The sequence below is a fragment of the Cetorhinus maximus genome, chromosome 1 (genome assembly GCF_964194155.1).
Source record: "Cetorhinus maximus chromosome 1, sCetMax3.hap1.1, whole genome shotgun sequence".
Lineage (NCBI taxonomy): Eukaryota > Metazoa > Chordata > Chondrichthyes > Lamniformes > Cetorhinidae > Cetorhinus > Cetorhinus maximus.
In genome coordinates, this window is record NC_135879.1 from 131,117,042 (window position 1) to 131,131,101 (window position 14,060).

Here is a 14,060-nt window from a genome sequence, read left to right on the forward strand (position 1 = left end):
GGTGGGGAGCCACAGATTTGGGTGCAGTATAAGGGTTGGTGAGGGAATACTCATGGCCAAATTTTGCCATCAAAATAAAGTGAGGCTAATAGCTATTGCTGTTATTTGTATCTATATGGCACAGCAATTTCAGGCAAAGGACAGGTATGTGGATAAACGTGAATATCTAAACGTTGGTGTCCGAGTTGCACCACTCCATCATTAGTTTTGTAAAAATGGCATTTCACTGTCTGCCTCACCATTCTCATGTATTGAATGCAATACCGTATTTGAGTAGTAGATATGAACCAAATTCGCCATAAATACTTGTGGCTACTAATTATAAGAAGTACCCTTTTAATGATGCGCTAAGTTTGTAACTGCCAATCAATCCCCCTGGCACTGGAAATTAACGATTACCGATGTGAAGTCTCATTCCTTCAGATTATGAATTCTTTTAGGAGATTTTTCATTTTAATTCTAGAAATTTAAAATGTCAAAGTTATAATTTTATATTTCTTTGTATTTTACCTTCCTGCATTTCTTTTCTCTGGCAATCAAATCTTTCGTTGCCCCGCGTTTGATCTAGCATTGAATTCACCTTTCTCAGTTCTTCAGCCGTTTATTTTCCAATCCTTAAATCTCATTGGTTATGGGAATGTCCTGTTAGTTGCCCTGTTCACTCAGATCCCAAATGACATTTTCCTCACTGCACCATTATCAGTTTATACTTCCAGCAACTTTGTGGGCAAAAAGTTTTTCAGCTAAAGGATGTAGGAGCAAATCTAACGAATGGCAGATCATGTTACGTGCCCTGCTACAGGAAAATCTAGCCCATGGTGCTACAAGATTTACAGCATTGAAATAGGATATTTGGTGCAACAGGTCTATGTCAGTGTTCATGTTCCACACAAGCCCCCTCCCACTTTCCTTCATCTCACCCCATCAAGATATCCTTCTATCCTTTACCCCCTCATGTACTTAACCAACTTCCCCTTAAAACATCGCATCATTGATGAAATAGTATCTGATCAGTGTAATTAATAACAGGCAAAAGCCACATACAGAAATAATGTCACCTTACCACACAGACTTCTGCTTGTTTACATGAACATGCTGGACTAATCAGCAGCTCCAACTGAGCCCGTAGCCTCTCATCATCACCCAGGACCTGGTTAAACTTCTTCATGAAATCTTGTGCTTTTCCTGGGTCAGGCAAATTTTCTGCTCGCAGACATAACAGATTTTAAAGTAAACAATGCTCACTGCTTACAGTTGCTAGAATTTTTATTTCTAAAGCTGGTTATTGAACATTTCCAAAATCCAATTTAATTTGTCAATATCTAATCTCTGCACCCATAAATTTCTAAGTGGTAGTTTACTTACCCTTAAGCGAGTCACCTTTGCTTTCCCAATTAAGTTATCTTCGACGTGCTAGGGAAATCACAGGGGTGCCTGTCCCTTTAAGAAACTTTTCAAATGAAACCCGTGACCTCCCCTGCCCGTGCCCTACAACAGTGCTGCCCTCATGTCAGTATCTTCATTTTTTATCAGCCAGTTGGTAAGTAGCACAAGGTTAAGCAATGTGACCACAAAGCTGCATTTCACCCAAGCAAGAGGATTCATTTTTACGGATTTTTTTGCTTTGTTGAAAAAGCAGATTGTTAGTAAAGAAGTCAGTAACAAGGTTAATTAACCACAACAACATATGCTTCTCACCACTGAGAAGTTTCAGTAGTTCTAGAATTAGAATGGAAACAAAGCAAGCATGTACACCATCAACAAATAAATTGAGGAATTTAGATGTAGCCTCCAGACAAGGTCCAAAGAGAAAGTAGGTGGCAGATATATATTTGGAAGATAACAATTGGAAGATTGATTGCTAGACCTAAAGGAAGAGAATCTACCTTTGTTCTTTGTTATCATCCTCCACATATCATAGCTAACTCCCCTAACAGTCTCTCTCTAGAAGGGATTATATCTGCCCTAAAATAATCTCTCTAGAAGGGAATACCATATCTGACTATGATCTTAAGCAGAGGTAAAAGCTTTGTAAAACTGGTGTTGTAGAATGCTATCCTTTATTACGAGAGGGTTTGAGCATAAAAGTAAGATGTTATGCTTCAGTTATACAGGGCATTGGTGAGAATGCACCTTGAATACTGCATACAGTTCTAGTCTCCTTATTTAAGGAAGGATATAAATGCATTGGAGGCAGTTCAGAGGTTTAGTAGATTGATACCTGAATTAAGCGGATTGTTTTATGAGGAAAAGTTGGTTAGACTGGGCTTATTTCCACTGGAGTTAGAAGAGTGAGGGGTGATTTGATTTAAGTATACAAGGTCCTGAACAGCTTCGACAAGGTGGATGACGAAAGGATGTTTCCTCTTGTGGGCAAGTCCAGAACTAGGAGACAATATTTTAAAATTAGGGGTCACTCTTTTATGACAGAGATGAGGAGAAATATTTTCTATGAGGGTTGTGCAACTTTGGAACACTCTGCCTCAGAAGGCGGTGGAGGTGGGTTCATTGAATATTTTTAAGGCAGAGGTAGATTGATTCCCTTGCCGAACAAGAATCTAAGATTATCGGGGATAGATGGGAATGTGGAAATAGAAACACAAACAGATCAGCCATGATTATATTGAATGGTGGAGCAGGTTCGAGGGGCTGAATGGTCTACCTCTGTTCCTTTTTCTTATGTTCTTGCTACTCCACCAAACTATCAGCCAAGGCACTCTTTTAAAGCTTCACAAATGGAAGCAAATTGTCTACTGGAACGATTCACACCAGTGGGCTCTCAATGTACAATATAGATGGAGTAGACAGTCAGTTGGTAACAGGTATGCCATAAGACCATAAGACATAGGAGCAGAAATTAGGCCTTCGGCCCATCGAGTCTGCTCTGCCATTCAATCATGGCTGATAAGTTTCTCAACCCCATTCTCCCGCCTTCTCCCCATAACATTTGATCCCCTTACCAGTCAAAAACCTATCTATCTCGCTCTTAAATACACTCAATGACCTGGCCTCCACAGCCTTCTGTGGCAATGAATTCCATAGATTCACCACTCTCTGGCTAAAGAAGTGTCTCCTCATCTCTGTTCTAAAAGGTCTTCCCCTTACTCTGAGGCTGTGCCCTCGGGTACTAGTCTCTCCTACTAATGGAAACATCTTCCCCACGTCCACTCTATCCAGGCCTTTCAGTATTCTGTAAGTTTCAATCAGATCCCCCTCATCCTTCTAAACTCCATCGAGTATAGACCCAGAGTCCTCAAACGTTCTTCATATGTTAAGCCTTTCACTCCTGGGATCATTCTCGTGAACCTCCTCTGGACCCTCTCCAGGGCCAGCACATCCTTCCTGAGATACGGGGCCCAAAATTGCTCACAATATTCTAAATGTGGTCTGACCAGAGCCTTATAAAGCCTCAGCAGCACATCCCTGCTTTTATATTCTAGTCTTCTCGAAATAAATGCCAACATTGCATTTGCCTTCCTGACTACCGACTCAACCTGCAAGTTAACCTTAAGAGAATCCTGGACTAGGACTCCCAAGTCCCTTTGCACTACAGATTTCTGAATTCTCTCCCCATTTAGAAAATAGTCTATGCCTCTATTCTTCCTACCAAAGTGCATGACCTCACACTTCCCCACATTGTATTCCATTTGCCACTTCTTTGCCCATTCTCCTAACCTGTCCAAATCCTTCTGCAGCCTCCCCGCCTCCTCAATACTACCTGTCCCTCCACCTATCTTTGTATCATCTGCAAACTTAGCCAGGATGCCCTCAGTTCCTTCATCTAGATCATTAATGTATAAAGTGAAAAGTTGTGGTCCCAACACTGACCCCTGCAGAACTCCACTAGTCACCTGCCGCCATCCTGAGAAGGGCCCCGTTATCCCCACTCTCTGCCTCCTGCCAGACAGCCAATCTTCTATCCATGCTAGCACCTTGCCTCTAACACCATGGGCTCTTATCTTGCTGAGCAGTCTCCTGTGCGGCACCTTGTCAAAGGCCTTTTGGAAGTCCAAGTAGATAACATCCATTGGCTCTCCTTTGTCTAACCTACTCGTTACCTCCTCAAAGAATTCTAATAGATTTGTCAGGCTTGACCTCCCCTTGATGAAACCATGCTGATTTTGCCCTATTTTACCATGCACTTCCAAGTATTCTGAAATCTCAATGCCAGAACTACGTCCCAAAGAACAATTCCTCAAAAGAGGCTCTCGACCACATCTAAGAAGTAATGAGGCAGAGCAGCCAGTGTTCTCTCTCAGAAAGAGAAATACTTTCTAAAATACAAAATCTACAGGCCTTCTGCATTTGTTTTGGAGCAAGACAGACAATCAAATCATAGGATCAGAGCTGACAGTGGACAAATGACATAGTCTCAATGCCGCCTTCATGGGTTCAGAGTACTCGCATCATTCAAGAAGAACATTTAAAGACAGCCAAGTTGCACTCCAGGACCTTATGAAGTGTTATCGTGGGAAAATAAAAGCTGACTGTTGTGTGGTTTCAGACACAAAGCGTAACTGTGGCGTGACAATTTTCACTGGGCTAACCAGCAGATCACCTAATGCTTAAAAATCTCTCCAACAGGTATAAGGCAGAACAGTGAGACTTGCAATCCAAATCCTACCAAAGCAAAATCTTGGAAAGTATGTTTTTCCAGGTTACTAAGGACAGCATCTCAAAGAAGATCTCATTCTGCCAGGCAGCCATTTAAAGATGGGCCTACACCTTCTTGTGGTGTTGATAGATGGTTATCAGCTATATTTTTGCTGCTGCCAAAGGCAATCTGAAGGGAAATATTCGTATTTTCAAGCTGACCGATAATTCTGATGTGAAGCGGATCTTTAGTCCTATGGTGAGCAGCTAGCTTCCAAAAGGTATACAGGAGCCAGAAAACAGTTCTCAAGATGCCCAGACCAGATATGTTTTCGTAACAGGCAAGAAGTGATTAGAGCAATCACTCAAGTTTAAAAATTGGGAAAGAACAGCCCTGTTGTACTCAACATTGTAAAAACTTTGTAAGGCGATGCAGCTTGCTAAAATGGAGGGATTTCATGCCACCAAATTGAAAATTCAACACGACAGTCTTACACAGGGTTAGCAAAGCTTATGTTTGAAGCACGGGCATGATTGGTTACATTGAGAAGCAGAGGCGGACAGATTGAGATTGTCATGAAAGCCTGGAACTTGAACATTTTCTTTTAAACTTACTCAGAATGGCAATTCCTAGGATCTTCTTGCTACATAAAATTATATTCATGCTAGCCTTTTGTATTCTATTCAGAACAATGATTGCAGATACAGATTATATTCTCTGCTGAGAAACTCATTGACTTGTCTACTTGGTTGTTTTTGTTACCCAAACAGTAAATTAACAAATCCAAACAAGTATGATTTGGTATCCATACTGACAGTCAAGGCAAAATCACTGGTCTTGTGCCTGTAAGACTTCATAGGTGGTTAATGAACAGCGTGGAACTTTGAATGCTTCATAATGTGATAATATTGTCCAGATTATTGGATAATAAAGTTTACCAATTTCCAATCTACAGTCAACAATGCTGTGGCATCAGAACTTCAAGCTGTTTTACAACAAACAGCTTGCAAATTTTCTTCTTCAGTAACTTAGGTTAAGAACGTGGAAATTTAATGATCCATAGCTGGACATCAGTGGGCTTGTAAAAATTTACCCTTCAACTTATTATTTCTGGTAAATATAGCAAGCTGCTCAGAGAGTAAGCCCATATTTCTGCTTTCCCAATACCAAGATGTGGGGAGGGGATTACCAGTGATGATGTTGAAAATAATCTCCAGGAACGATGGGACAGACCAGCTTTTTAAAAAAACTATTCTGTCAGTTGCGTATTCAGACAATGAAATGAGACAGATGCATATTATGCCAAGGCATTAAGGTGACGACCATCCGCCCTACTCCTGCTTGTTCATTTACTTCCGTGTGAAAACCAGAGAACTTTGAACAATTCTTTAGGTATTCTCACAGAGGTACTGCTCCCCCACCAAGACAACAGGCACTTGCTCTTGTCTTTGCCATTCGACAGCAAGCATTTAAGAGAAGGAAAAGCAAGCAGATCTAACTCTATCAAATCTTCCATTGCTTCTCTTTGAGGAAAAACCTAATCAAACCACCAAAAAGAGAACAGGATTGCATGCATAGTTGTGGGCATATCCGGCTGTTACATAGTTTAATGTATTGGCCATAATGCTAAATCGGGTTCTTTATTCTTCTGATATTGAATTTATCACTCTGCTTTATATTGTTAAGCCCCCAGAGTTCTTACCATTTCTCGCAGATCACAATAAAGTAAATTTATGATGCATTATTTTTGCAATGACAACTAATGCTAACAATAATGTACAGCCATGGAAGGTTACATAAAAACATTCCTCAGGTTTTCCTGAAAAGATAACTAAACTTATGTTATCCATGGTATGTGAAACATAATAGAAGAATTAATAATGAATAATGAAGAACCAATCCTATTTATATTCATTCATGTGTGCTGTTGTCAGCCTAGCGGAGCACCTCACAGGAGAGAAGTATTTTATCTTGGCAAGGATATTATCTAACTTCGCCACCTTCCCAAAATGTGCCTATTGTTAGATTGCAAGGCAATATCTGTTGAGGTCATAAAATCTGTACTGTTGGATCATGCTCTGCAAAAAACATGGCACTTTTTGGGGTAGGGAGTGGGAAAGGAATATAGAAAAGATGGAAGAGAGGAGTGGAAAGGAAAGAAATGGAATAAAAACTTCACTGGCTACATTTAAAGGATAAGAAATTGTCAATAATCATGCACAGGATCAAAAAGCTTCCTTAATGGTGATGTAATTTTGCTCAAATCTAATTTCTAGTTCTGTAGGTTTTGAATTTATAGAAGTTCAATTTTATTGCCACAATCTGAAGAAATACGAGGCCAAATAATACAAGGTCAAAATGATTTTCTCTTTTTACTCCAGTTATCTTAGTGGCAACTGGAAACTGAATTCAGCGAGATTGAGTGCTTTAATCCAGGAATTTGGTAAGGGGGTTTTAAGGGTTGATCTCGTTCTAAAATCTAGTCAAGTTTGCATTTAGCATTTAACTTAACTGTAATTGAAAATTGTAGTTTTTGTCAGTCTTACTCAGTGATAAACAAGGTCCCTGCCTTGAGGCACCTAAAGGATAGTTAATTAGTAACTGCTTAGAACTGGTTCTCTAGCCAGCAGTCGCTGACTCATTTCATTGGAATGAGATACTATAAACACAAGAGGTTTAGCAGATGCATGAAATCGCAGCACACGCATAAAGTCGCACTAAGGTAGCAACTCAAGTCCAATTGCAGCGAGACTGTTCAGTGAGGGCATTTGGCGCAGCGAGGGAGGTGCTGTTCTAGCCTTTTACAAAAGGATCCAACAGAGGGAGCAGGAGACAGTGAGACCTGAGAGGTGAAGCCTGGAAGCATTGATTAGGTGTACAAGTAGGTAATTGGTGAGTTATAAGTGTTTTTCCCCCCCTCTAAACTGGGGCAGTACTGTAATTTAAACTAGTACTGGGGAGATATAAGATTTATATTAAATTTATAGCATAATTAGTTAAACTCCACAATATAACTGGATAATCATTGAGTGATAATCTAACTTGAAACCTAATTAGTTACATACAACAAAATAAAGATGGCAGGGCAGATGATGTATTGCAGTTGTTGCATGTGGGTGCTGCTGGATACCCGTGAGATCCATGGCAACCATATCTTCATTCAGTGTCTGCAACTTGACGAACTTCGGTTCCAAGTTGGTGAACTGGAGTCCGAGCTTCAGACATTGTGTTGCATCGGGAGGGGGAATGTTGCCTGGATACTTGGTTGCAGAAGGCAGTCACACCCCTTAGGCTATGTATTTCAAATTTGGTCTGTGGTCAGGAACAGGAGCATGTAACTTAAGAGGCAAGTATGGGACCCCAGAAGGAGGAGCCTCATCCCTTGCAATTGTCCAACAGGTTCAACATTCTTGCAGCTTGGGCGGACGAGAGCAGAGACTGCAGGAGGCCATTCAAGTGAGGGGAGCAAAAAGGAATGTTGTAGTAGCAGGGGACAGTATGATGATCATGATGGCATCTGTCTGTTTCAGAAGTAAATGGTCAAAAACAGAAGAATGCTGTGAAATCCTTAAAACCTTACTTCTTATTTGCATTGCTTAAATTGGGAAAAGCTCAAGTGAAAAGGTAAAGCCACCTATGACGATATTTTGACAGGCTTGAACACATCGGACTACAAAAATTATGGTACAGGATTATTCACCTATTCTATCAAGATCATCACATCTATGAAATGAGAACAAGATAGCCTAGTGACCTTATACTATTTAGTTGTGTGACCTGCTTATTTGCATTGGAGTCAAATGACAAATAAGCAACTTTTGGAAATCCTTTTAGAATCAATATCAAATGCTATACTTTGATCCCAAAAAACTATAATGAGAAAAACCAAGTACTTACTTGCTATAGCCATTAGCTTGGCAAACATTGCAGTATTGTTCGCCTCTGACTGCAAGAAAATAAATGTTTAAAATTAGAGAAACAAAATTTTCCTTCTGTTTAAAAGAATAGCAGGCATAGTGTGCAGACCATTCCAGGTGCAGCTATTTATGTTGCTTGGTTAGCTTTATTACTGCAATATTAGCATTTTCAATATTAATGTTAGTGATGAAAATGTAAAAACTAGTCACTTAGGAGACAGGAGTTCCTCCAACTTTGCCATCATTCCAATAACCAAGAATCAAAAAAATCAATAATCACAGAATCAAAATCAGAAAGGTACCTTGAAATTAGAGGAATAAATTATAATCAATTATTCAATATTACAGATATAATCAATTACAAATCATAAGAGTAAAATAACTTGCGTTTATCATATGCTTTCCACCTCAGGATGCCACAGATGTCTTATGAAGTGTAGTCACCATTATGTACTTTTGAAGTGTAGTCACCATTATGATGTTAGCAAGTGTGCAGCAGCCAATTTACACATAGCAGGCCCAACAAACCATGAGATAATAGGCTGTTCCAGTAATTTGGTTGTCACTTAAATATTGAATAGAATACCAGAAGAATTCCCCTGTTCTTTCTGAATACTGCCACATGACCTTTACGTCAACTCACGTGGCAAACAGGATTCCTGCTTAGCGTCTCATTGGAAAAACGTCACCTCTGACAGTGCAGCATTCCCTCAGTTCTGTGATGCAGCATCAGTCTAAATTATATGATCAAATCATGAGTGGGATTTGAACCCACAACTTTCCAAATTTTGGGGACAAGTTGGAGGGGGTTGAAAAGTTCTCTTTCAAGTTTTGTTATCCATACTGTACTTTAAACTAAAATAAATTATAGAACAATGGGGAACATTCCCCATTTTGATCAATCAAGATGACATTCTCATCGAATGTTATTATAATGTTAGTAAAACTTACAGCAGGCTGTTTGTGCAGGTCTAATAACTCCCGGACATGACTCCGTAACATGTTTTGGCACTTCCACATTTCATTCAATGCTCTGTGGGCAAAATCAAGATTTGGAGCTGTATCATAGTTTAATTCTATTGTCTCACACAGGCACACATATACACAACAAGCAACCACTTCCCCTACTTGTGCTGATTGCTGCATTAGAGAATAGCTATCCTAGCTGATTCCTATATTCTTCAATAGTGGTTTAATCTTCATACATAATTGGAGAACATGGAGTTAGGTCGCAGATCAGTCATGATCTCATTGAATGGCAGACCAGGCTCGAAGGGCTAAATGACCTACTCCTGTTCGAATGCTCCTAATTGGATTCTGGAGAGGGAGGGTGGTGGGTGATACGATGCACTGGCACATAATATCCCTTGCAGAAATACATGCCATTATGCAAGTTCAGTCATGCAATTTATCTCCCTCTCTCCCACTGTAACATTACTCCACGCCAGACATAAGCTTTCAATTTGCACTGACTGTCTCCATATTCATGTCACTGCAGTGCTGAACATGATTATTCTACACTCTCAGATGAAGGCAATACTTTTATAGTGAAAGTAAAAGTTACCAGCTTTGAGGGATCATCACCTCACGAGGTGTGGGCAGTTATTGCTTATCCCGATGCAATTGAGTAGCTTGCTACGCCATTTCAGAGGGCACTTAAGAGGGAATTGCTGTGGGTCTAGAGTCGCATACAGCACAGAGCTAGTAAGGATGGCAGATTTTCTTCCCTGAAGGACCTTACTGAACTAGATGGCTTTTTGTAACAAGCTGGTGGTTTCATCATCACCATGACTGATACCAGCTTTTTATTTCATATTTATTTATGCAGTTTGATCATTAACCCAAACCCCTGGATTCCCTGTCCAGTAACGTAACAACTATGCATACTCAAGTTTTTGGAAGTTGCAGCAACTAAGGGATCACTGATGAGGCATATAGCAAGCCAATTTGTTTTGAGATGTGTTTAACCAGGAATTTTCCATAGAGGGAATAAATAGTTATTTAGGCTGACAGTGAGCTTTTGATCTCAACAATGCTAAAAAAAGCTAAAATTAGAACAGATAATGTTAGACATATACATATCTGAAAACATGTGATACGAGAACAGACATGACAATTTTTATGCCAGAAAAAAAACTAAGCTAATGATCTTTTAACTGCAGGATGCTTCTTTTTCCAATAGTGGAGACAAAAATAAAGACACTAGAACTTCAACAGTATTACTTCTGAAAAATGCTGAAATTTAATAAGGAGGTTAAATTAGGTCACTTAGAAAATCTCAATACAATTAAGCAGAGTCAACATAGTTTCATGGAAGGGAAACCATGTTTGACTAATTTATTGGAGTTCATTCAGGAAGTAACAGACAACATGGATAAACAGGAACCTGTGGATGTGCTGTACTTAATTTCCAGAAGACATTTGACAAGGTGCCAAATGAAAGGTTACTACTTAAAATAAGAGTTCATGGTGTAGGGAGTAACATATTAGCATGGATAGAAGATTGGTTAGCTAACAGGAAACAGTAGGCAACTATGGGTCACTTTCAGGTTGGCAAGATGTCGCGAGTGGAGTACCACAGGGATCAGTTCTGGGGCCTCAACTATTTACAGTCTATATCAATGACTTGGATGAAGGGACCAAATGTATGGTTGTTAAATTTGCTGATGACACACAGATAGGCAGGAGAGTAAGTTGTGAAGAGGACGTAAGGATTCTGCAAAGGGGCGTAGGTTAAGAGAGTGGGCAAAAATTTGGCAGATGGAGTATTATTTGGGAAACTGTGAACTTGTCCACTTTGGCGGGAAGAATAGAAAAGCAACAGATTATTTAAATGGAGAGAGATTGCAGCACTCTTGAGGTACAGGATGATCTGGGTGTCCTGGTACATGAATTACACCAAGTTAGTACGCAGGTACAACAAGTGATTAGGAAGGCAAATGGAAAGTTGTTGCCTATTGCAAGGGGAGTAGAATATGAAAACAGGGATAAAAACAAAAAATGCTGGAAAAACTCAGCAGGTCTGACAGCATCTGTGGAGAGAAAGGCAGAGTTAGCATTTTGAGTCCGTATGACTCTTCTTCAGAGTCATGCGGACTCGAAACGTTAACTCTGTCTTTCTCTCCTCAGATGCTGTCAGGCCTGCTGAGTTTTTCCAACATTTTTTGTTTTTGTTTCAGATTTCCAGCATCCACAGTATTTTGCCTTTAATGAAAGCAAGGATGTTTTGCTACAGTTGTACAGGGCATTGGTGAGACCATAATATTACGTGCAGTTTTGGTCTCCTTATTTAAGACATAATTGCACTAGAAGTAGTTCAGAGGCCTTCGACTAATTCCTGGGATGAGCAGGTTATCTTATGGGGAAAGTTTGGGCTCGTTGAGCCTGTATCCATTGGAGTTTACAAGAATGAGAGGCGATCTTACTGAAGCATAAGATCCTAAGGGGACTTCACAAGGTGGATGCTGAAAGATGCTTCCTCTTGTGGGAGAGATGAGAACTAAGGGACACCGTTTAAAAATAAGGGGTCTCCCATTTAAGACAAGAGATGGGGAGAATTTTTTTTCCCTCAGAGGGCTAAGTCTCTGGAACTCTCTTCCCCAGGGAGCTGTGGAGGCAGGGTCATTGGATAGTTTTAAGGCAGAGGTAGATAGATTCTTGACTAACAAGGGTATCAGAAGTAAGCAGGAAAGTGGAGTTGAGGCCACAAGGGCTACAATCAGATCAGCCTTGATCTTATCGAATGTTGGAGCAAGCTAAAGGGACCAAATGGACTCCTACTGCTCCTAATTTGTATATTCTTATGTAAATGGAATATAGTGTGAGAAAATGTAAGGTTATTTGGTAGGAAGAGTAAAAAAGTGAATATTTTTTAAATAGCGAGAAACTATTAAATGTTGCTGTTCAGAGCGATTTGGTATCCTTGAACATGAAACAAAGTTAACATGCATGGTCTCTAACATCTGCTGCAGAGACACAATTGGTTGTGTGTAGCCTGAAGGGCACCACTCTGCAAACATAGGGCAAGGCAAGAAGACAGGCCTCCGTGAGCTACAACAGCCAGTATGGGGATTGATCCGTGGCGTTGGCACCATTCTGCAACCATCTAGCCAACTGAGCTAACTGACCATGTCGCCCTTTATTGCAAGGGGGTTGGAGTACAATAAGCAAGTTTTTCTGTATTTTTATAGAGCTTTGGTGAGACCATACATGGTATACTGTGTATGTACAGCTTTTGGTCTCCGCGCCCAAGGGAGGATATAATTGCCATAGAGGGGCACAACAAAGGTTCCCTAGATTGATTTCTGGGGTGAGTGGTTGACCCATGAGGAGAGATTGAGCAGAACGGTCCATATTCTAAAGTTTAGAAAAATGAGAGATGATCTCATTGAAAGATTTTTTTTTATTCATTCACAGGATGTGGGCTTCGCTGGCTAGGCCAGCATTTATTGCCCATCCCTAGTTGCCCTTGAGAACAAAGAACAAAGAAAAGTACAGCACAGGAACAGGCCCTTCGGCCCTCCAAGCCTGCGCCAATCATATTGCCCATCAACTAAAACATTTTGCACTTCCAGGGTCCGTATCCCTCTATTCCCATCCTATTCATGTATTTGTCAAGCTGCCTCTTAAACACCACTATTGTACCTGCTTCCACCACCTCCTCTGGCAGCAAATTCCAGACACTCACTACCCTCTGCGTAAAAAACTTGCCCCGCACATCTCCTCTATAGTTTTCTCCTCTCACCTTAAATCTATGTCCCCTAGTAATTGACTCTTCCACCCTGGGAAAAAGCTTCTGACTATCTACTCTGTCCGTGCCACTCAATTTTGTAAACTTCTATCAAGTCGCCCCTCAATCTCTGTCGCTCTAGTGAGAACAATCCGAGTTTCTCCAACCTCTCTTCATAGCTAATAACCTCCAGACCAGGCAACATCCTGGTAAACTTCCTCTGCACCCTCTCCAACACCTCCATATCCTTCTGGTAATGTGGTGACCAGAATTGCACGCAATATTCCAAGTGTGCCTAACCAAGGTTCTATACAGCTGCAGCATGACTTCCCAGCTTTTATACTCAATAGCCCTGCCAATGAAGGCAAGCATGCCATATGCCTTCCTGACTACTTTATCCACCTGCGTTGCCACTTTCACTGACCTGTGGACCTGTACTCCTAGATCCCTCTGTCGATGCACTTAAGGGTTCTGCCATTTACTGTATAATTCCTGCCTGTATTAGACCTTCCAAAATGCATTACCTCGCATTTGTCCGGATTAAACTCCATCTGCCATTTCTCCACCCAAGTCTCCAACCGATCTATATCCCATTGTATCCTTTGACAATCCTCTTCACTATCTGCAACTCCTCCAACCTTAGTGTCGTCTGCAAACTTACTAATTAGCCCAGTTACATTTTCCTCCAAATCATTTACGTATACCACAAACAGCAAAGGTCCCAGCACTGATCCCTGCGGAGCTCCATTAGTCACAGCTCTCCATTCAGAAAAGCACCCTTCCACTGCTACCCTCTGTCTTCTATGACCAAGCCAATTCT

General features: G+C 40.7%; 1 protein-coding gene and 1 long non-coding RNA gene across 7 annotated transcripts in view; one reads left to right on the forward strand and one right to left on the reverse strand.

The window, feature by feature from the left end:
• The window catches only part of LOC144683608 (uncharacterized), a 559,012-nt gene that overhangs the window by 257,525 nt on the left and 287,427 nt on the right, over positions 1 to 14,060 (forward strand). The gene's annotated exons all lie outside the window — the stretch shown is intronic.
• Positions 1 to 14,060, reverse strand: part of pds5a (PDS5 cohesin associated factor A) — a 244,986-nt gene that overhangs the window by 77,134 nt on the left and 153,792 nt on the right. For all 6 annotated transcript variants that reach the window (XM_078546583.1, XM_078546588.1, XM_078546568.1 and 3 more), the window contains 3 exons: positions 9,463 to 9,544; positions 8,492 to 8,540; positions 1,064 to 1,203 (listed from right to left, as the gene is read on the reverse strand). In XM_078546583.1, the coding sequence (XP_078402709.1) occupies positions 1,064 to 1,203; positions 8,492 to 8,540; positions 9,463 to 9,544 (271 nt within the window). The remainder of the gene's footprint in view (positions 1 to 1,063; positions 1,204 to 8,491; positions 8,541 to 9,462; positions 9,545 to 14,060) is intronic.